Here is a 23,306-nt window from a genome sequence, read left to right on the forward strand (position 1 = left end):
AAAGTAAAATGTTTTTATATGTGGAACTAAGATGGGTTGTTTATAAAGACATATTGTGTGGCTTTATTCTTTTTTTTCTTTATAAACATTCATTCCTTTACCTTCATCCTTTTCAATGGATTATTCATCTCTCGCTGGAATGAAGCTGCTCTTCCTGAAAGGAAGGTCTGAAAGGCAACAGCCAACAAATTTTCATACTTTTCAAGTAGTGTTTTATCTTCAGGAGGATAAATTCGCCTACAATAAAATCAGATAAACCAGCTTGTTTAAAAAAAGCTATCATTGCACAAGAGTTAAGGTCAACTACATAGATAATTCTTGACCATCTACTCTGTCAGTCACTTTACTAGGTGCTAGAAATAAAGATGAATATAGTTACAAGAAATCCATACATTTTCATTTGTTACCAATACAAATTGAAGTTTATCTAGAGAATTATCATTAAACAATGCAGTTCCAGAAGGCACAGTATAAAGGTTTGGTCAGGGGGAGGTGGTTGAAGAAGAATCGCAATTGGGCATATTGAGAAATATAGAACTTTACTGGAGAGAATTTAGGTGATGAGGGATAATTTGAGAAGTTATAGACTCAGTGTAATTATTGATGTATACAAGAATGTAGGGATTAATCCTAATGATCTTTTGAGGGGTGGTGGAATTTGTCTCTCTGGTGGAGAGATTAGGTAGACGTAGGGTGAGAGGAATGTGTTCTCATCATCACTGTTGATAGTGTTAAGGCTGGAAAGAACATCTTACCAGGAATGCGGGAAGCTCTATGACGTCAAATCCTCCTAATTCTGCTGAGTCAGTGTCAAAGCTTGGGAGGAGGGGTTGTCTTTCCAAGAACACAAAGAGCTTAGGGGGTCCCCTTTTCTCCTGTTAAAGGTGATACTGTGGAGGAGGTCCAGTTCTGTACAGTCCAAACCCCTTTCTATTGTCTCATACCTGCCTCCTCCAAACATTTTCACTATTTGCCTGGTTCCTGATATATTTGAACTTAAAACAAAGTACAGCAACCACTCTGAACTGACAGAAAGAGTACTAAGAGACCTGAAATCTGACTTTTTCAAAATAGTATATTATAATTAAATAAGGTCACATGATAACATCAGCCGGAAAAGACTTCATACAACCCCCCCAGAAGCTCTCCCCAAGTCTGAACCATCTACTTGCTATCTTTTCTTTCTGGAAATAAATTAAACAAAAAGCACTTTCTCAGAATGAAATAAACAGTGCTTAAAATAAGCTTAAAAGTTAAAAAATGCAGGCACTTCTGTTTTGACACTTCACTTCTTCAATCTATTAAAAAACAAAAGCACAGTTACCTGTAATTCCCCATGTGTCGATTTTCATGTTCTTCTTTTGAGATCTGCTTCCGTACCTGAGCAAGTCTCTCCTTCTAGAAATGAAGAAATTTTACAAATAAAACCTGACGTGAATTATGCAATTCAAATTGCAGGTACATTGTTAAATTTTTCATACCAACTCTTCTTTCCGCCTCTCCAACTGATGTCTCTGCTGTTCTGAGTCTGAGGAACCCGGTAAAAGCCTTTTGATTGAATTTTGACCATAAAGCCTTCTTTGAGCCTCAGCTTTTTGTTTAGCCAAGTTTCTCCTTTTATCACTGGTCCTAAAATATAGAACACAAGAGCATATTCAAGAATTCAAATAAGCTCTAACCTTATCCCTGTGAGAATCAGCAGAAGAGGGGACCCAGTGGGGATAAGAATCAGTTTTTATTAAATTTATATATTCACAGGTTATATTCACCTAGTCATTCATCAAATATGGATCTCCATACAGTAAATAGAAGTTCTGAAGGTAACAAGATAAAATGGAGACAGTATAGCAACTTACTAGCAATACAACCTTAGGTCAATTAACTGCTGGGTCTGTTTTCCCATCCATTACATGCTAACAATATCATTTCCCTCCTAGAGTTCTTATAAAGATTAAAATGGGGTAACATTAATAGGTCCTTAATAAATGTTGTTTCCTTTCTCTTCCTTCAACCAATGCCCTTTATATTTAAGCATTCTCACTTATACTGACCACTCTTCAGCATATTTTCAATTCAGATTGAAATCTCAGCCTAACAGTCATTGCTGAATTGAAAGCATCTGCATAGTCCTTCTCATTTTTGCCCAACAATGCAAATTTACTCATAGCGGTATGATTTTTATTAGAAAATTCCTGTTTTCTTTTTGTCTGTCTTTCTGTGAATGTGGTTTCCTTTCCACAGGCTGCAGGATTGTAGTTCTTCTTGCTTCTGCTGCCAAGGCATAACGTTTAAAACCTGCAAATATAATTATTCCCTTCTCCTTTTAAAACTCACTCTCTCCCCTCCCTCATTGCCTGAAATTCAATTTGAGACTCAGTAACCTAGTATTAAAGCTAGAAGGCTTTAATTAGCTGAGTTTCCTGCATTCACCCATAACTCCAGACATTCTAAATGACTGATTCTAAATTCCAGGAAAGAGTGCTTTCCTCTGAAATTGTATTCTCTCTCTTCCCTCCCATGTAGCTGGTATGATCAGATAAGCCTGAGGTCTCTTCTCTCTCCCTCCGACTTACACTCTTATATAACAATCTTAAAGATCTAGCAGGAACAGGTTGGACTCTAGAGAAAAAAGGAAAGGCAAATCCAATTTTTCCCTCAACCATAGCAAAAAATAGAGTCCTTATTCTTGAGTTTACATTTCCATGCCTTGCAATGTCATTAGCCTGGTAGGGCTCAGATGAAGGTGTAAACCAAAGGAAAGGGTACAAGGAGGCCATCTGGCCAGTTTCTAGTGTGGAGAGGTAAAAGACACGCTTAAGTTTACAGGTGGTCCCATTCTATTCAATAAGGGATTGCACTGAGAATACTGGGCCAAGGCCCTAGATAATAGAGAGTGTTATTTTGCCTCAAGTATGCACCACCTCACAACTTGAACTTGCAAGGGTGTTAGGAAACTGATCTATTATCTTTCATAACAACATTACAGTTTGAGTGGCAGGAGTTCAACAAGTGAACAGGATAGAAGGAATAATTTGAGAAAAGGGATAAACATGTCCAGGAAATTGTAAGTCATTTAGAATGTCTGGAGCTATGGGTGAATGCAGGAAACTCAGCTAATTAAAGCCTTCTAGCTTTAATACTAGGTTACTGAGTCTCAAATTGAATTTCAGGCAATGAGGGAGGGGAGAGAGTGAGTTTTAAAAGGAGAAGGGAATAATTATATTTGCAGGTTTTAAACGTTATGCCTTGGCAGCAGAAGCAAGAAGAACTACAATCCTGCAGCCTGTGGAAAGGAAACCACATTCACAGAAAGACAGACAAAAAGAAAAGGCAGAGGACTATGTACCAGATGAAGGAATAAGATAAAACCCCAGAAAAACAACTATATGAAGTGGAGATAGGCAACCTTCCAGGAAAATAATTCAGAATAATGATAGTGAAGATGATCCAGGACCTTGGAAAAAGAATGGAGGCAAAGTTCGAGGAGAGGCAAGAAATGTTCAACAAAGACCTAGAAGAAGTAAAGAACAAACACCTAGAAGAATTAAAGAACAAATGAAATACACTACAAATGAAAAATACACTAGAAGGAATCAATAGCAGAATAACTGAGGCAGAAGAATGGATAAGTGACCTGGAAGACAGAATGGTGGAATTCACTGTTGTGGAACAGAATAAAGAAAAAAGAATTAAAAGAAATGAAGACAGCCTAAGAGACCTCTGGGACAACAATAAAAACACCAACATTCATATTGTAGGGGTCCCAGAAGGAGAAGAGAGAGGGAAAGGACCCAAGAAAATATTGGAAAACATTATAGTCGAAAACTTCCTAACATGGGAAAGGAAATAGCCACCAAAGTCCAGGAAGTGCAGAGAATACCAGGCAGGATAACCCCAAGGAGAAACACACTGAGACACAGAGTAAGCAAACTGACAAAAATTAAAGACAAAGAAAATTATTAAAAGTAACAAGGGAAAAATGACAAATAACATACCACGGAACTAGCTGATTTCTCAGCAGAAACTCTACAAGCCAGAAGGGAGTGGCATGATATATTTAAAGTGATGAAAGGGAAGAAACTACAACCAAGATTACTCTATCCAGCAAGCATCTCATTCAGATTCAATGGAGAAATCAAAAGCTTTACAGACAAGCAAAAGCTAAGAGAATTCAGCACCACCAAACCAGCTCTACAACAAATGCTAAAGGAACTTCTCTAAGTGGGAAACACAAGAGAAGAAAAAGGACTTACAAAAACAAACCCAAAACAATTGAGAAAATGGTCACAGGAACATACATATGGATAATTACCTTAAATGTGAATGGATTAAATGCTCCCACCAAAAGACACAGGCTCACTGAATGGTTACAAAAACAAGACCCATATATATGCTGTCTACAAGAGACCCACTTCAGACCTAGGGACACATACAGACTGAAAGTGAGGGGATGGAAATGGATTTCCATGCAAATGGAAATCAAAAGAAAGCTGGAATAGCAATACTCATATCAGATAAAATAGATTTTAAAATAAAAAATGTTACAAGAGACAAGGAAGGACACTACATAATGATCAAGGGATCAATCCAAAAAGAAGACATAAGAATTATAAATATATATGTACCCAACATAGGAGCACGATACATAAGGCAACTGCTAACAGCTATAAAAGAGGAAATCGACAGTAACATAGTAATAGTGGGGGACATGAACACCTCACTTACACCAACGAACAGGTCATCCAGACAGAAAATTAATAAGGAAACACAAGCTTTAAATGACATAATAGACCAGATAGATTTAATTGATATTTATAGGACATTCCATCCAAAATCAGCAGACTACACTTTCTTCCCAAGTGCACACGGAATATTCTCCAAGATAGATCACATCTTGGGTCACAAATCAAGTCTCAGTAAGTTTAAGAAAACTGAAATCATATCAAGCATCTTTTCTGACCACAATGTTATGAGATTAGAAATAAATTACAGGGGAAAAAAACTTAAAAAGCACAAACACATGGAGGCTACACAATATGTTACTAAATAACCAAGAGATCACTGAAGAAATCAAAGAGGAAATCAAAAAATACCTAGACACAAATGACAATGAAAACACAATGACCCAAACCTATTCGATGCAGGAAAAGCAGTCCTAAGAGGGAAGTTTATAGCAATACAATCATACCTCAGGAAACAAGAAAAATCTCAAATAAGCTATCTAACCTTACACCTAAAGGAACGACAGAAAGAAGAACAAATAAAACCCAAATTTACTAGAAGAAAAGAAATCGTAAAGATCAGAGAAGAAAACAATAAAATAGAAACAAAGAAAATAATAGCAAAAATCAATAAAACTAAAGGCTGGTTCTTTGAGAAGATAAACAAATTGATAAACCTTTAGCCAGACTTATCAAGAAAAAGAGGGAGAGGACTCAAATCAATAAAATTAGAAATGAAAAAAGAGAAGTTACAACAGACACCATGGAAATACAAAGCCTCATAAGAGACTACTACAATCAACTCTTCGCCAATAAAATGAACAACCTGGAAGAAATGGACAAATTCTTAGAAAACCACAACCTTTGAAAATGAACCAGGAAGAAATAGAAAATATGAACAGACAAATCACAAGCACTGAAATTGAAACTGTGATTAAAAATCTTCCAACAGGGCTTCCCTGGTGGCACAGTGGTTGAGAGTCCGCCTGCCAATGCAGGGGACACGGGTTCGTGCCCCGGTATGGGAAGATCCCACATGCTGCAGAGCAGCTGGGCCCGTGAGCCATGGCTGCTGAGCCTGCATGTCCGGAGCCTGTGCTCTGCAATGGGAGAGGCCACAACAGTGAGAGGCCCACATACCGAAAAAAAAAAATCTTCCAACAAACAAAAGTCCAGGTCCAGATGGCTTCACAGGTGAATTCTATCAAACATTTAGAGAAGAGCTGACACTCATCCTTCTCAAACTCTTCCAAAAAACTGCAGAGGAAGGAACACTCCCAAACTCATTCTATGAGGCCACCATCACCCTGATACCAGAACCAGACAAAGGTACTACAAAAAAAGAAAATTACAGACCAATATCACTGATGAAAATAGATGCAAAAATCCTCAACAAAATACTAGCAATCAGAATCCAACAACACATTAAAAGGATCATACACCATAAGGAAGTGGGATGTGTCCCAGGGATGCAAGGATTCTTCAATATACACAAATCAATCAATGTGATACACCATATTAACAAACTGAAGAATAAAAACCCTATGATAATCTCAATAGATGCAGAAAAAGCTTTTGACAAAATTCAAGACCCATTTATGATAAAAACTGTCCAGAAAGTGGGTATAGAGGGAAACTACCTCAACATTATAAAGGCCATATTCTTGGATTGGAAGAATCATTATTGTGAAACTGACTATGCTACCCAAAGCAATCTACAGATTCAATACAATACCTATCAAATTCCCCATGGCATTTTTTACAGAACTAGAACAAAAAAGTCTTAAGATTTGTATGGAGACGCAACAGACCCTGAAGAGCCAAAGCAACCTTGAGGGAAAAAAAACAGAGCTGGAGGAATCAGACTCCCTGACTTCAGACTATACTACAAAACTACAGTAATCAAGACAATATGGTACTGACACAAAAGCAGAAATATAGATCAATGGAACAGGATAGAAAGCCCAGAGATAAACCCATGCACCTATGGTCAACTAATCTATGACAAAGGAGGCAAGGATATACAATGGAGAAAAGACAGTCTCTTTAATAAATTGTGCTGGAAAAACAGGACAGCTACATGTAAAAGAATGAAATCAGAACACTCCCTAAAACCATACACAAAAATAAACTCAAAATGGATTAAAGACCTAAATGTAGGACTGGACACTACAAAACTCTTAGAGAAAAATATAGGCAGAACACTATGACATAATTCACAGGAAGATCCTTTTTGACCCACCTCCTAAAGAAATGGAGATAAAACCAAAAATAAACAAATGGGACCTAATGAAACTTAAAAGCTTTTGCATAGCAAAGGAAACCATAAACAAGACAAAAAGACAACCTTCAGAATGGGAGAAAATATTTGCAAACAAATCAATGGACAAAGGATTAATCTCCAAAATATATAAACAGCACATGCACCTCAGTATTAAAAAAACAAACAATCCAATCCAAAAATGGGCAGAAGACCTAAACAGACATTTCTGCAGAGAACACATACAGATGTCCAAGAGCCACATGAAAAGCTGCTCAACATCACTAATTATTAGAGAGTTGTAACTGCAAAACTACAATGAGGTATCACCTCACACCAGTTAGAATGGGCATCATCAGAAAATCTATAAACAACAAATGCTAGAGAGGGTGTGGAGAAAAGGGAGCCCTCTTGCACTGTTGGTGGGAATGTAAATTGATACAGCCACTATGAAGAACGGCATGGAGGTTCCTTAAAACACTAAAAATAGAATTACCATACGACCCAGCAACCCCACTACTGGGCATATACCCAGAGAAACCCATAATTCAAAAAGACACATGCACCCCAATGTTCATTGCAGTGCTATTTACAATAGCCAGGTCATGGAAGCAACTTAAATGCCCACTGGCAGATGAATGGATAAAGAAGATGTGGTACATTTATACAATGGAATATTACTCAGCCATAAAAAGGAACTAAATTGGGTCATTTGTAGAGATGTGGATGGACCTAGAGACTGTCTAAGTCAGAAAAAGAAAAACAAATATCGTATATTAACACATATATGTGGAATGTAGAAAAATGGTACAGATGAACCAGTTTGCAAGGCAGAAATAAAGACACAGATGTAGAGAGAGAACAAACATATGGACACCAAGCAGGGAAAGTGGGGGTGGGTGGTGGTGGGATGAATTGGGCGATTGGGATTGACATATATACACTAATATGTGTAAAACTGATAACTAATAAGAACCTGCTGTATAAAAATAAGTAAATCAAAATAAAAAAAAAAGATTATCCCTTGGCAATATGTATAGTGGCTTAGAAGTGGATGAGAAAAGAAGCAGGCTGTTAAGATAGTCTATGGTCTGAATGTTTGTGCCCCCCCACAAAACCCATATGTTGAAATCTTAACTCCCAAAGGTGATGATATTAGTACATGGGGCCTCTAGGAGGTGATTAGGCCATGAGGGTGGAGCTCCCTTGAAAGGGATTAGTGACCTTATAAAAGAGACTCCTGAGACCTCCCTAGACCCTTCTGTCATGTGATGATACAATAAGAAGTATGTGACCCAGAAGCAGGCCTCACTCAACCATGCTGGCACCCTAATCTTGAACCACCACCCTACAGAACCATGAGAAATAAATCTCTGTTTTTTATAACCTATTAAGTGTATGGTATTTTGTTATAGCAGCCCTAACAAATTAAAACAAATGGAATGCTATTTCATTAGCAAATATAAAATATGACAGCCTGGACCAGAGAAGCAGCAGTCAGATTAGAAAATAAGTAAAGATCCAAAGGGTTATTTTAGAGGAAGAATGAATCACTTTGGTGATTAATTATTATTATTAATTAGATGTGAGGAGTAACAAAAAGGGCTGAACTTGAGATGGCAAGCAGATTTCTGATTTTAGTGACTGGATGATTGAGAATATCATTTTTCCAATGGTAAATACTAAATCTGGCTGAGTTTCCTTTGTTTAGGGAAAGGGGAAATGTGGTTTAGGTAGCTCTTAACTTTTAATTTTTTTGATATTCCATTTTATGTAGAACAATCATTTCTATTTACCATACAATTTAAAGGAAGGAGAGGAGAGAAAAGGGGAATAGAAATGAAAAGAATAGAGAAGAACAAAGACCAAACAGTTGGTAAGAAAAAAAATGTAAGAGAGGAAGGAAAAATGAAATGACAGAAAAGAGGAAGGGAGAATAAAAAAAAAAAAGGATTGAGAATATTATGAGAATGTTGTGAAAGAAATGAACATAGAGCTATATGCACCTTCACAGCAAATACAGCACTCACAGACAAGGACACTGACACACACACAGCTCAAGAACATACCTATAAAGAAGAGTAACAGAAATAAGCTCACAAAGAAGTTCCTTTGGACACACTGAGAAACAAAGAAAAGCCAATCACACCCAGACATTTTCTCTAGATGACTGCTCCCATATTCTGGCCTTGAGAAATACTGCCATTCTAAAAACTGTGTTTGGATTCCTATAAATATAGGTATAAATCAGCACTAATGACTCTTAGTCCACAATAAAAATTTAACCAGAGATCTCCATTCACTTAGCATTGTAATCAGCATTTTTCCGTTCAGCTGTATCCACACACTGTCCTAAGAAGTTTTGTTTACAGTTTCTGGAGCTCTTTCCACTACTCATTACCCTGTGATTCCATACAAGGGATTTCTCTTTCTAATCAGCTGGCTTTGCACACTCAAGCTCCTGTAATATGGAATCCCTGGAAGTTCTATGAACATCCTGTGCTTGCCTCACTTCCTTATCTTACCACAAGGAGTTACCTTGGAATGAAATGTCCTTCCCCTACCCTTGTCTTCCAACCTAAATTTTATTTAGTACTCACTATATGCTAGTTCTAGATATGGCCCTGGGAATACAAGGATGAATAGACAGAGACATTGCCCTCAAGTGTCAGCAATGGCATGTGAATAAATACATGGAGTACAATGGATGCTATTTAAAAAGTGATAGTAAGTAGGGTGATGGCACAAGGGAGGAAGTAAACCACTTTGCCTCAGCAAAAGCTTCAAATAGGAAGTCAGGCCTGTGCTAGGGACTTAAGGATGAGTTGACAAAAATGTGGTATATGCATGCAATGGAATATTATTTGGCCTTAAAAGGGAAGGAAATTCTGACACATGCTACAACATGGATGAACGCTGAAGACATTATGCTAAGTTAAATAAGGCAGTCACAAAAGAGCAAATACTGTATGATTTGACTTATATGAGGCACCTAGGCAAATTCATAAAGACAGAAAGTGGAATGGTGCTTGCCAGGGGCTGGTGGCAGGGGGAAATGGGGAGTTGTTTAATGGGTACAGAATTTCAGTTTCACACAATGAAGAAAGGTCCAGAGAAGGATGGTGGTAATGGTTGCATAATAATGTGAATGTAGTTATTGCCACTGAATTGCACACTTAAAAATGGTTACAATAGTGAAGTTTAAGTATATTTTACCACGATTTTTAAAAATGAATCAACATTCACCAGAGGAACAAAGCTAAGATAAAATTTAAATAAGAATACACACAAAACCATGAACATTTGAAACAGCATCACACGAGAGTTCTTAGAAAAATTAATTCTAAGTCAGGGAAAGGAGAAGAACAAAAAGTGATCAGATTGGCGAGATATGCAAGGGCCAGATCAAAAGAAGTCTTGTGTCTAAAGATCAAAAACACTTTGTAGGCAATATTTAAGCTTTATTTGATAGTGTGGAAACAATCTGAGCAGAATATTAGAGTTTATAAATATCTCTTTAAATGTTGGCATCACTCAGGCTCTGCCCTTGTCCCACTTAACTTCTCGATATATAACTCCAACTGTATGTTCTCATCCACTGGATTCAACAGCAATCTATACACAGATTTCAATCACATAGATGTCTCTATCCCCTGGAGCCCTGTATGTCAAATCTCCCACTTAACAATTCTGCCTGGGTATCTCAAAGCACTTCAAAATCAACATGTTTAAAACTGAATTATCTCTCATTTCTACCTTCTCCCATCACTTCTAAGCCTGTTTCTTGCCTTAAAGCTCTATCTAAATAAATGACATACTGTCAAATAAGTCATCCAAGCCAGAAACCAAGACTTTGAACTCCCAGCACCTACCCCTATAGTAGCGGGCACTCAATAAACACTTGTTAAATGATTTGCAGAGCAACAGAGTGGACACTGCAAAACGGGGTGAAGGTTAGTGCTGAACGAAGGAAGGAAACCAATAAAATAGCCAAGGAGAGAAATGAGAAGTCCCTAAACTTGAAAAGGAATCTAAGAAATTAAGCGGAAGTCATACATTTGACAGAGCTACTTAAACAATATATATGCCAAAACATGTATAGGCATATTGCTTAAATAATCTAAAATACTTGATATACTTGTATAAGCTAAATAAAATTTTCCCATTCTACATTTCTTTCCTTTCTATTCATTTCCTTTAGAATAACTGAAATATCAGTAGAATTTAGGCAAATCATTCTTTGATCATATAAAAGAAGGGGCCATATGAAAATTTCTGAACAAGTTTATATGTCAATCTTTTTTTAATAATGCCTTCCACATAAATCTACTTCTCAATCAGGCATCTGCTACATGCTTGAAAACATTTCAAATGAATAAATTGCTTGGAAGTATCCCACAACTCTTTAAGAGTTCTTGAGATGACAATTAGAAAAAAGTGAGATCATAAAATTCCTGAGCTTAAATGACCTCAGAGGTCCTTTAATCTAATACCCTAAATGCTATTTGTTTTTTGTTTTTTTTTCACACACACACTGTATTTTATTTTTACAAGAGATAAATAAACTGACACCAAGCATTGTAAGTGGGTGACCACAACAAAAGCAACAATGATTGCAATTACCAAACACAAAACATACTCATACTCTGTCACAATATTGACATTCAGTCCAGTAATCCTCCACTGTAACAGCTCCTTTACTTTGCAGTGAAAATTCATTTGTATATTTTTTGCCTCTGAGTCCTTGTGGGATTTTTTTAATCAAATAGAAAGTCACAAAAATTATAATCATCCTCATCAGTTCACTCAGTCCCATGTAATTAATTTTTTAATCTTGATTTTTGTTAGCACTTTTATGAATTCATCAGTTTTCCATTAGAGTTCTGAAAATGCTTATTCATTCAGTTCAGCAGTATAGTCAGTTACCAGAAACCTGTACTTGTCAGAGCCTTTTCCATGAATTCCTTGAAGATGAAACCCTTTTATAGGAACATTTTTGCAAAAGCATCAGAGTACACCCAGAACTGTCTGTAAATGACAAAAGACTTAAAAATGACCACGGTTAAAGATTTGATGAAAGTTCATAATAATGCAATTGACAAGGAAATTTAGTTATTTCTGAGATATACATTTTAAAGTACTAACTAGAATTATGACTTATAACATTATACCAGAACATATAAGATTTTTAGAAATTTAATGTAATGGATGAAACATTTATATTAACATATTTCCATACAAATAACCCAAAGAAAGTTTAGTACTAGTTGTTTCTTTTTGTTTGTTTGTTTGTTTGTTTTATACTGCAGGTTCTTATTAGTCACCAATTTTATACACATCAGTGTATACATATCAATCCCAATCGCCCAATTCAGCACACCACCATCCCCACCCCACCGCGGTTTTGCCCCCTTGGTGTCCATACATTTGTTTTCTACATCTGTGTCTCAACTTCTGACCTGCAAACCAGTTCATCTATACCATTTTTCTAGGTTCCACATACATGCGTTAATATACAATATTTGTTTTTCTCTTTCTGAGGTATTTCACTCTGTATGACACTCTTTAGATGCATCCACGTCTAAAAAAAAAGACTCAATTTCGTTCCTTTTTATGGGTGAGTAATATTCCATTGTATATATGTACCACATCTTCTGTATCCATTCGTCTGTCAATGGGCATTTAGGTTGCTTCCATGACCTGGCTATTGTAAATAGTGCTGCAATAAACATTGGGGTGCATGTGTCTTTTTGAATGATAGTTTTCTCTGGGTATATGCCCAGTAGTGGGATTGCTGGATCATATGGTAATTCTATTTTTAGTTTTTTAAGGAACCTCCATACTGTTCTCCATAGTGGCTGTATCAATTTACATTCCCACCAAGAGTGCAAGAGGGCTCCCTTTTCTCCACACCCTCTCCAGCATTTGTTGCTTGTAGATATTCTGATGATGCCCATTCTAACTGGTCAGAGGTGATACCTCATTGTAGTTTTGATTTGCATTTCTCTAATAATTAGTGATGTTGAGCAGCTTTTCATGTGCTTCTTGGCCATCTGTATGTCTTCTTTGCAGAAATGTCTATTTAGGTCTTCTGCCCATTTTTGGATTGGGTTGTTTGTTTCTTTAATATTGACCTGCATGAGCTGTTTATATATTTTGGAAATTAATCCTTTGTCCGTTGATTCATTTGCAAATATTTTCTCCCATTCTGATGGTTGTCTTTTCATCTTGTTTATGGTTTCCTTTGCTGTGCAAAAGCTTTGCAGTTTCATTAGGTCCCATTTGTTTATTTTTGTTTTTATTTCCATTACTCTAGGAGGTGGATCAAAAATGATCTTGCTGTGATTTATGTCAAAGGGTGTTCTTCCAATGCTTTCCTCTAAGAGTTTTATAGTGTCCGGTCTTACGTTTAGGTCTCTAATCCATTTTGACTTTATTTTTGTGTATGGTGTTAGGGAGTGTTCTAATTTCATTCTTTTACATGTAGCTGTCCAGTTTTCCCAGCACCACTTATTGAAGAGACTGTATTTTCTCCATTGTATATCCTTGCCTCCTTTGTCATAGATTAGTTGATCATAGGTGCATGGGTTTATCTCCGGGCTTTCTATCTTGTTCGATAGATCTATGTTTCTGTTTTTGTGCCAGTACCATATTGTCTTGATTACTATAGCTTTGTAGTATAGTCTGAAGTCAGAGAGTCTGATTCCTCCTGCTCTGCTTTTTTCCCTCAAGACTGCTTTGGCTATTCGGGGTCTTTTGTGTCTCCATACAAATTTTAAGATGATTTGTTCTAGTTCCATAAAAAAATGCCATTGGTAATTTGATAGGGATTGCATTGAATCTGTAGATTGCTTTGGGTAGTATAGTCATTTTCACAATATTGATTCTTCCAATCCAAGAACATGGCATATCTCTCCGTCTGTTGGTATCATCTTTAATTTCTTTCATCAGTGTCTTATAGTGTCCTGCATACAGGTCTTTTGTCTCCCTAGGGAGGTTTATTCCTAGGTATTTTATTCTTTTTTGTTGCAATGGTAAATGGGAGTGTTTCCATAATTTCTCTTTCAGATTTTTCATCATTAGTGTATAGGAATGCAAGAGATTTCTGTGCATTAATTTTGTATCCTGCAACTTTACCAAATTCATTGATTAGCTCTAGTAGTTTTCTGGTGGCATCTTTAGGATTCTTTATGTATAGTATCATGTCATCTGCAAACAGTGACAGTTATACTTATTCTTTTCCAATTTGTATTCCTTTTATTTCTTTTTCTTCTCTGATTGCTGTGGCTAGGACTTCCAAAACTATGTTGAATAATAGTGGTGAGAGTGGACATCCTTGTCTCATTCCTGATCTTAGAGGAAATGCTTTCAGTGTTTCACCATTGAGAATGATGTTTGCTGTGGGTTTGTCGTATATGGCCTTTATTATGTTGAGGTAGGTTCCCTCTATGCCCACTTTCTGGAGAGTTTTTATCATAAATGGGTGTTGAATTTTGTCAAAAACTTTTTCTGCATCTATTGAGATGGTCATATGGTTTGTTTGGATTTTTTGCAGTACGCGGGCCTCTCACTGCTGTGGCCTCTCCCGTTGTGGAGCATAGGCTCCGGACGTGCAGGCTAAGCAGCCATGGCTCACGGGCCCAGCCACTCCGAGGCATGTGGGATCTTCCTGGACCGGGGCACAAACCCGTGTCCCCTGCATCGGTAGGCGGACCCCCAACCACTACGCCACCTGGGAAGCCCCAAGATGATCATATGATTTTTATTCTTCAATTTGTTAACATAGTGTACCACACTGATTGATTTGCATATATTGAAGAATCCTTGCATCCCTGGGATAAACCCCACTTGATCATGGTATAATATGATCCTTTTAATGTGTTGTTGGATTCTGTTTGCTAGTATTTTGTTGAGGATTTTTGCATCTAAATTCATCAGTGATATTGGTCTGTAATTTTCTTTTTTTGTAGTATCTTTGGTTTTGGTATCAGGGAGATGGTGGCCTCAAAGAATGAGTTTGGGAGTGTTCCTTCGTCCGCAATTTGTTGGAAGAGTTTGAGAAGGATGGGTGTTAGCTCTTCTCTAAATGTTTGATAGAATTCACCTGTGAAGCCATCTGGTCCTGGACTTTTGTCAGTTGGAAGATTTTTCATCACAGTTTCAATTTCATTACTTGTGATTGGTCTGTTCATATTTTCTGTTTCTTCCTGGTTCAGCCTTGGAAGGTTATACCTTTCTAAGAATTTGTCCATTTCTTCCACGTTGTCCATTTTATTGGCCTAGAGTTGCTTGTAGTAGTCTCTTAGGATGCTTTGTATTTCTGTGGTGTCTGTTGTAACTTCTCCTTTTTCATTTCTAATTTTATTGATTTGAGTCCTCTCCCTCTTTTTCTTCATGAGTCTGGCTAATGGTTTATCAGTTTTGTTTATCTTCTCAAAGAACCAGATTTTAGTTTTATTGATCTTTGCTATTGTTTACTTTGTTCCTATTTCATTTATTTCTGCTCTGGTCTTTACGATTTCTTTCCTTCTGTTAACTTTGGGTTTTGTTTGTTCTTCTTTCTCTAGGTCCCTTAGGTGTAAGGTTAGATCGTTTATTTGAGATTTTTCTTGTTTCTTGAGGTAGGCTTGTATAGCTATAAATTTCCCTCTTAGATCTGCTTTTGCTGCATCCCATAGGTTTTGGATTATCATGTTTTCATTGTCATTTGTCTCTAGGTATTTTTTGATTTCCTATTTGATTTCTTACGTGATCTCTTGGTTATTTAGTAACGTATTGTTTAGCCTCCATGTATTTGTGTTTATTATGATTTTTTCCCTGTAATTCATTTCTAATATCATAGTGTTGTGGTCAGAAAAGATGCTTGATATGATTTCAATTTTCTTAAATTTACTGAGGCTTGATTTGTGACCCAAGATGTGATCCTAAATGCTATTTGAACACTTATAATAGCAGACAACTCACTACCTCATTAAGCTGTTCAGTTAAACTTCTAACAAATTTTTTCATAATGAGCCAAAGCTTACCACATAATAAGATTTCAAACATTTGACATTCACGATTATGTACGCTGCAACCAAACTAATAATATTCTATTGATCCAGCAATCCCAGTTCTGGGTATATGTTCACAGAAGTTGAAATCAGGATTTGACTGATCCTGTTGAACCAGGATTCAACATACCCTGCGGGTGTCTGATCTAAAGATACCCACATTCCCATGTTCACTGCAGGATTATGCACAACAGTCAAGACATGGAAACAACCTAAATGTTCTGCAATAGATGAATGGATAAAATATGTGGTATATATAAGATGGAATATTATTCAGCCTTAAAAAAGAAGGAAGGGCTTCCCTGGTGGTGCAGTGGTTGAGAGTCCGCGTGCCAACGCAGGGGACGTGGGTTTGTGCCCTGGTCCGGGAAGATGCCACATGCTGCAGAGCAGCTGGGCCCGTGAGCCATGGCCGCTGAGCCTGCGTGGCCGGAGCCTGTGCTCCGCAGTGGGAGAGGCCACAACAGTGAGAGGCCTGCGTACCATAAAAAAAAAAAGAAGAAGAAGAAAATCCTGTTTATGCTGTTCAATGGGAAAGTTAACTCTCACTTAACTGCTTCTCTTTTCTTCTCTGTTTACCCAGGCAGCATGATACAGTGGAAAGAACATTGGACAGAAAGGTCGGAAATGTATTTTTGAGGTTTTTTAACTCCCTGAGTGAACTTTGTGTTTTAGTTTCTTCTTGTGAGGTGAGGAAAACTGTCTAGAAGGTTTCCTAAGGTATTCTCCAATTCCACCCCATAGTCTGTATTATACCAACAATGCAATTTAAGCATATTTACTGTAGGTTCAAATAATATGGGGAGAAGGAGAAGCAGAGTTCAGGAGAAGAGGAAAAGGTATTTAAAAAGAAGAAAAATAAATGGGTTTGAAGAATGGAATCAAGAAATTAACAATACAAAATACTAAAATTACAAGACAATTCCACTTACAAATGATTGTTCTATGCTAAATATGGTGAAAAAAATTCCAGAAGATGGAGGAAACACTTTACCTGATATTTAGTAGCTTCAGTGCATTTAGCAGCACTCCCCTTTTTACATCATAGTCTATTTTCTGATCAGTTCCAAAGCTTGGAGCTCGATTGATCTGAAATTTACAAAGAAAACAATGAGTAAACAAATGTTGGTAGGTCAGTCAATATGCAGTACAAATTTGTTAATTTAATGTGGGATCCCCAACCAGTAGGACTCTACAATAAACCTCAAAGCATTATATGGTAGATGGCCCAGTCACCATTGCCACTCCTCCCTTCCCCAACACCTTAAGTCAAGGAGTTGTAAGGAATTGACTGTCATCACTGCCCCTTCCCCCTGCTGCCTTAGCTCCAGATTTTCAGTCAGCATATCTGCCCTCTCCCTCCTCTCCACTCTCTCCAATCTATTACCCCATGCACTCTAGGTCTTAACTTTAGGAAGTTGAAGTGACTCATCCAGACAAAAAGGTTGGAGGACCAGTAATAACAATAACAATAATAAAAATGGAACAAAAAATAATAGGGATATTACCAACATAGTAATAATTATATTCATGTACATATTTCCCATATTGAAATTATCAGTGCCCTCTTTTCACTGCTTTCAGATCTTTTGGATGAATATGTCTATTGTTGCCTGAAAAACAAATTTTATTTCTTTCTACCTGGGTCAGACAATAATTCATCAATTTTCATTTCATTTCATTGAAATTACTCAGAGGATACCATTAAAGGTAGCTGCAAACTAACCTCTATGAGCTTTTCTAACTGTTTAAGGAGTCATGGGAATAACTGAGCCATTTGTGGTTGTTCTTCTTTCCCACATCATTTCTAGGATTTCACTAAGAAGAAAAATAAGAAGTAACTACATATACCCTGAAATTTAGTATACAATATATTACCACTTCAAGAGCTGGAGTATTTGTTTTTGTCTTTGTTGTTGTTGGATTTTATTGTTGTTGTTATGAAAATGCAATTGGGATAGCAGATGTTTAAGAAAATTACTTACTCAATTAACTCAGTTGGTGAGAACACTGCTGAGTTCAAAACTACAGCTTAGCTTCATGACCACCAACTAACTCCAGAGGCTATCTCACAAAACATGCATGCTGGGCTTCCCTGGTGGCGCAGTGGTTGAGAGTCCGTCTGCCAATGCAGGGGATGTGGGTTCGTGCCCCAGTCTGGGAAGATCCCACATGCCGTGGAGCAGCTGGGCCCATGAGCCATGGCCGCTGAGCATGCGCGTCCGGAGCCTGTGCTCCGCAACGGGAGAGGCCACAACAGTGAGAGGCCCGCGTACCACCAAAAACAAAAAAAAACAAAACCCATGCATGCTACTCCTCATAGAGGAGGGTCATCTTATACAAAACCATCACCACAAAAGACAAGATAACTGACAACACTCATTTTACAACTGGCAGCTGATGGAAATGCCACATTACACTTAAGAAATCATCCAGGAATACAAATGCCTCTAATTATAAATGTGGCACAAGATCACTGAAGAAAAATTAGAAACAGAAGCCAAACAAACAACAGAAAGATCACCTGCAATTCCACTACCTTGTGTCTTGTTAACCATTTGATAAATGGTGCTCCAGATATTTGCTATGTATACATTTTATAATATTCATTTTGCCTTCCAAATATATCTCTATACTAAATATACTATTTTATAATCCAAGGTTTTCTCTTAATAATGTATCGTGAAAATCTTTCAAGTCATCATTTTGATGGTTACCTGGTATTCCTTGTATAGAATTATGGCAAACTGTATTTTTTTCAATAGAGAAATGCCTTACTATATTATGCCTTTGCTGATTTCTGATTTAGAAAGTGATGAACATATTCTTGTCTGTGTGATGTGGTCTCAAGGGAAGAGAATAGCTTGGTAATTGCAAGAACATCCATTTATTCCAGGTAAATTTGAAAAAAGGAAGTTTATTAATCTACTACTTCAAAGCTCCAAGTATTTCCTCTTACAGGTACAGAGAAAGGGTGAAGTAATATTTTTATATGAAAAAAGTTTCAATCATGCAATACTGATTCAAATCTCTGGAATTTGCAAAACAAAGATAGTTCTGCTACTACATGTAACAGGATTACTTAAAAAAAAACATTTTTCAACTGAAGATTAAGTGGTTTACTGAAATGTTATCTATCTTTATAGAATTCCTTAGTGCTTCATTCTAAAACTGCAGTCTGGAATTCTGCCAAGCATATCCCTCCTCCAAGATGGTAGACAGTCTTGGTACAACATAATCTCAGACCCTCTCTCTTTTCTATTTCAGATTCTTCACTCTACTCTCATGTAAGAGAAATTGGTCTATCAAGAAATGTACCTAACATCAAATAAACTAATACGTGGAAAGGTAGAAAAACTTAATTCAATTAACACTTTAGATTTTTTCTTTAAGTTTTATGAGAAAGGTAAAGAAAAAAATAAAAGAAAAACCACAAATGGCTGACAGAAGAAACGCTGAAAATTAGGGTTCCATCCAGCCCAAGTTCTATTCTATAACGTGGATGGTTTCTTTGGTTCTCATTTCCTAACCCAACTGTGAAACAAACCAAAACCCACAAGTGTTAGAGTCTTAAAGCTCAGCAGCTTGTAAATGCATGCAAAAAGGAAAATTATAAGAAAGCAAATTAAATTAATAAATACTATTTATTAACCATCCAAATCACAGTTTTATTATCAAGATAAGCACAATCATTTCATGCACACATGAAAGTTTCCATAATAGATTCTGTGTTCCTAAATTAGTGCTGTTTCCTCCGGCCAGTAGCTTCTCCAAGCCCCAGCCCCTACCCCACTTTCTACCACCTTAAATACTCTTCTCAGGTGTTCCCTCTTCTACAAAGACATTTTTTTAACTCTCAAATATACACATGTACACAGAGAGATTAATCACTCTGTTTGTGCTGTCTCCTTATTACCTACTTATACTTGTAAATGCTACCATAAACACATATCTGAGTCCCCAGTAGACCAGGACAACCTTATTTTTCTTCTATCTCCACCATCTGGCCCAATGATTTGTTGAAATTAATTCAAGGATACTTAAAATATTAGCATTATATTTATACTCCACTCAATTTCCATGTTTTTCCCTAAAAATGTTTTCTATGACTGAAAATTTCTGCAATTTGCCACTAAGAATCATTGCCTGCAATTATTCCAGTTAACTAAAAGTTAACATGCTCAGAGGCACTCTCTACCTAATTCCACTTGATGGCGCCAAAAGGTTTTTACCAATGTATATTAGATGTACTATGATTGCAGCTGGGAGAAAATACAAAGGAAGATCTAAATAAGATTCTTTTAACTGTTTTGATATAATAAATGTTCATTACCCACAGCTGTTTGTTTTTGCAGAGTTTTTAAATGGTTATGATTGATCTGAAAATGATGAAAGAATGAACAGAAAATGAAAAGAAGTTATTGTGGAGTTTTTTAGTGGTTCTTATTGATCTGGAAATGATGGAGAAAATAAAGTATAAAGAAACATGAATGTAAACAATAGTATTTCTGAGCCTTTAAAAAAACAGAACCATTTAGTCAATTCTGATCTACCAAGCTAATGGTAAGCTCCAGTTAGGCAAGTGCTTTTAAAAACAGGTAAATAAAATATCTATAAAATCATTATTCCTTGCTAGCCTTTCAGTTCTACTTCATGCATACTGCCTTCACTTTTTTCCCACCCCATAAAGGCTAAAAGACAAGCAGCAGTGGCAGAAAAAAAAAAAAGATACAGGTAAAAACAGGAAAGGAAAGTAAGAAGAGGAAAACAGCAAAAATAAAGGAAGAAAATGTTGGGCCTTAGGTGAAGGGCCATAGTCCAGAGTCAAGTGCTTTCATATCCAAGGAACGGAGGAAGCAAAATGATAAGCAAAATTCTTCCCATTTATCATATTTCTAGGACCCAGGCAGGAGCAAAATTTGAATACGTGACAGAATTGTATTTGATTGGAAATATAATACACATTATTTGCTCATAGTAGATTCAACACACAAACAAATGAAACCAGTAGCCCTCAAACTGGAAAAGTGTTCTTTCCTAAAAATATATTTTGAGTGTCTTGATCTCACCTATCACTCATTCAATTTGCTTTTGCAAACCTTGATATTACAGATGTAACTTTTAACTTCTAAATCATTAACAAAAAAGAGATAACCAACTTAAAATGACAGGTAGTTGTTGATGATATCTTCTATAGTAATGTTTTCCTTAAAATGTAACTAATCTAGTCAACACTGTTTAGGTAGGTGTTATTTTCTTGACAAAGTTTCCTAAACACAGTATTCTGTGGCCATGTGATCTATGACCATGGAGCTCGATGATCAGAGCCACATACTCTATGATTAGGGAACTTAGGGGAATTGCTGGATGTGGTACTGTGTGACTTCTAAGGTTTCCTCTGTATACAATATAAATACAAACATGACTGAAAAGGTACAAAAATCTTAGACGTCATTTTTATTTTGCCTTTATATTATTCTATATGTTCATCTTTTATAATGGAAGAAAAATAATGATGACTCTGACCGAACCAGGGTCTGGCAGCAAACCCAAAGGCACAGTTAACAGGCTAGACATGAGGGGAGCACCAGGCACATAATATGGCCTTAAAGGAGAATTCATGTCACCTGGGGTGTTAAGTATTAACTACTGATTAATGAACTAATTGGAGCCTCTCTCCTCTTAGAGAGTTTGAAGGGGAGACACACTGAAGCCAGGGAGCTACAGTGCTGCAGCCTAGGCACCCACAGAGAGGAAAGACAACAACCAGAAGTCATGAAGTGGTAGATCTGTGAGGCTGAGAAAATAGTGGAGAGAGTAGACAACAAATCAGTAAAACCAGATCTATGCGTATGTGCAAACTGCCTAACCTAGAAATTCACTCAGTGCTAATCTGGGAAAAGTAAGATTAAAAACACTGACCCACTATCGGAACTGTTCTATTCCCCAAATGCTCATTCTCTTCCTCCCACATATTCTATTCCGGCTTCTTTCTGCTCAGTTAATGAATCAACTGTGCCAAGTACATATGTAAAAAACATTTGTTTTAGTACACAAGAATAGGGATCACAGGGGTCCTGAACCAAGATGGCAGAGTAGAAGGATGTGCTCTCACTCCCTCTTGTGAGAACACCAGAATCACAACCAGCTACTGGACAATCGTTAACAGGAAGACACTGGAACGCACCAAAAAATATACCCCACATCCAAAGACAAAGGAGAAGCCACAATGAGATGGCAGGAGGGTTGCAATCGCAATAAAATCAAATCCCATAAAAGCTGGTGGGTGACTCACAGACTGGAGAACACATATACCACAGAAGTCCACCCACTGGAGTGAAGGTTCTGAGCCCCAAGTCAGGCTGCCCAACCTGGGGATCCACCAATGGGAGGAGGAATTCCTAGAGACTTAGACTTTGAAGCCTAGTGGGATTTGACTGCAGGACTTCTACAGGACTGGGGGAAACACAGACTCCACTCTTGGAGGGCACAGACAAAGTAGTGTACGTATGGGGACCCAGGGGAAGGAGCAGTGACCCCAGGGGAGACTGAACCAGACCTACCTGCTAGTGTTGGAGGGTCTCCTGCAGAGGTGGGAGGTGGCTGTGGCTCACCATGGGGACAAGGACACTGGCAGCAGAAGGTTGGGAAGTACTCCTTGGCATGAGCCCTCCCAGAGTCTGCCATTTGCCCAACCAAAGAGCCCAGGTAGGCTGAAGTGTTGGGTTGCCTCAGGTCAAACAACCAAGAGGGAGGGAACCCAGCCCCACCCATCAGCAGTCAGGCAGATTAAAGTTTTGCTGAGCTCTGCCCACCAGAGCAACAGTCAGCTCTACCCACCACCAGTCCCTCCCAGCAGGAAACTTGCACAAGCCTCTTACATAGCCTCATCAACCAGAGGGCAGACAGCAGAAGCAAGAAGAACTACAATCCTGCAGCCTGTGGAACAAAAACCACATTCACAGAAAGACAGACAAGATGAAAAGGCAGAGGGTTATGTCCCAGATGAAGGAACAAGATAAAACCTCAGAAAAAGAACTAAATAAACTGGAGATAGGCAACATTCCAGAAAAAGAATTCAGAATAATGAAAGTGAAGATGATCCAGGACCTTGGAAAAAGAATGGAGGCAAAGATCGAGAAGATGCAAGAAATGTTTAACAAAGATCTAGAAGAATTAAAGAACAAACAAACAAAGATGAACAATACAATAACTTTAGTGAAAAATGCACTAGAAGGAATCAATAGCAGAATAACTGAGGCAGAAGAATGG

At 37.4% G+C, this 23,306-nt stretch overlaps 1 protein-coding gene across 4 annotated transcripts in view; it reads right to left on the reverse strand.

Moving 5' to 3' along the window:
* Window positions 1–23,306, reverse strand: part of TTLL7 (tubulin tyrosine ligase like 7) — a 155,475-nt gene that overhangs the window by 51,978 nt on the left and 80,191 nt on the right. For all 4 annotated transcript variants that reach the window (XR_014293258.1, XM_082611963.1, XM_082611962.1 and 1 more), the window contains exons 10-13: window positions 17,029–17,123; window positions 1,482–1,629; window positions 1,325–1,398; window positions 102–237 (exon numbers count right to left, since the gene is read on the reverse strand). Coding sequence is in view for 3 of the 4 variants with exons in the window: in XM_082611963.1 (XP_082468089.1) it covers window positions 102–237; window positions 1,325–1,398; window positions 1,482–1,629; window positions 17,029–17,123 (453 nt within the window). In the remaining variant the exon portion in view is untranslated. The remainder of the gene's footprint in view (window positions 1–101; window positions 238–1,324; window positions 1,399–1,481; window positions 1,630–17,028; window positions 17,124–23,306) is intronic.

This window comes from Mesoplodon mirus, assembly GCF_964341445.2.
Source record: "Mesoplodon mirus genome assembly, chromosome: 3".
NCBI classification, from domain to species: Eukaryota; Metazoa; Chordata; class Mammalia; order Artiodactyla; family Ziphiidae; genus Mesoplodon; species Mesoplodon mirus.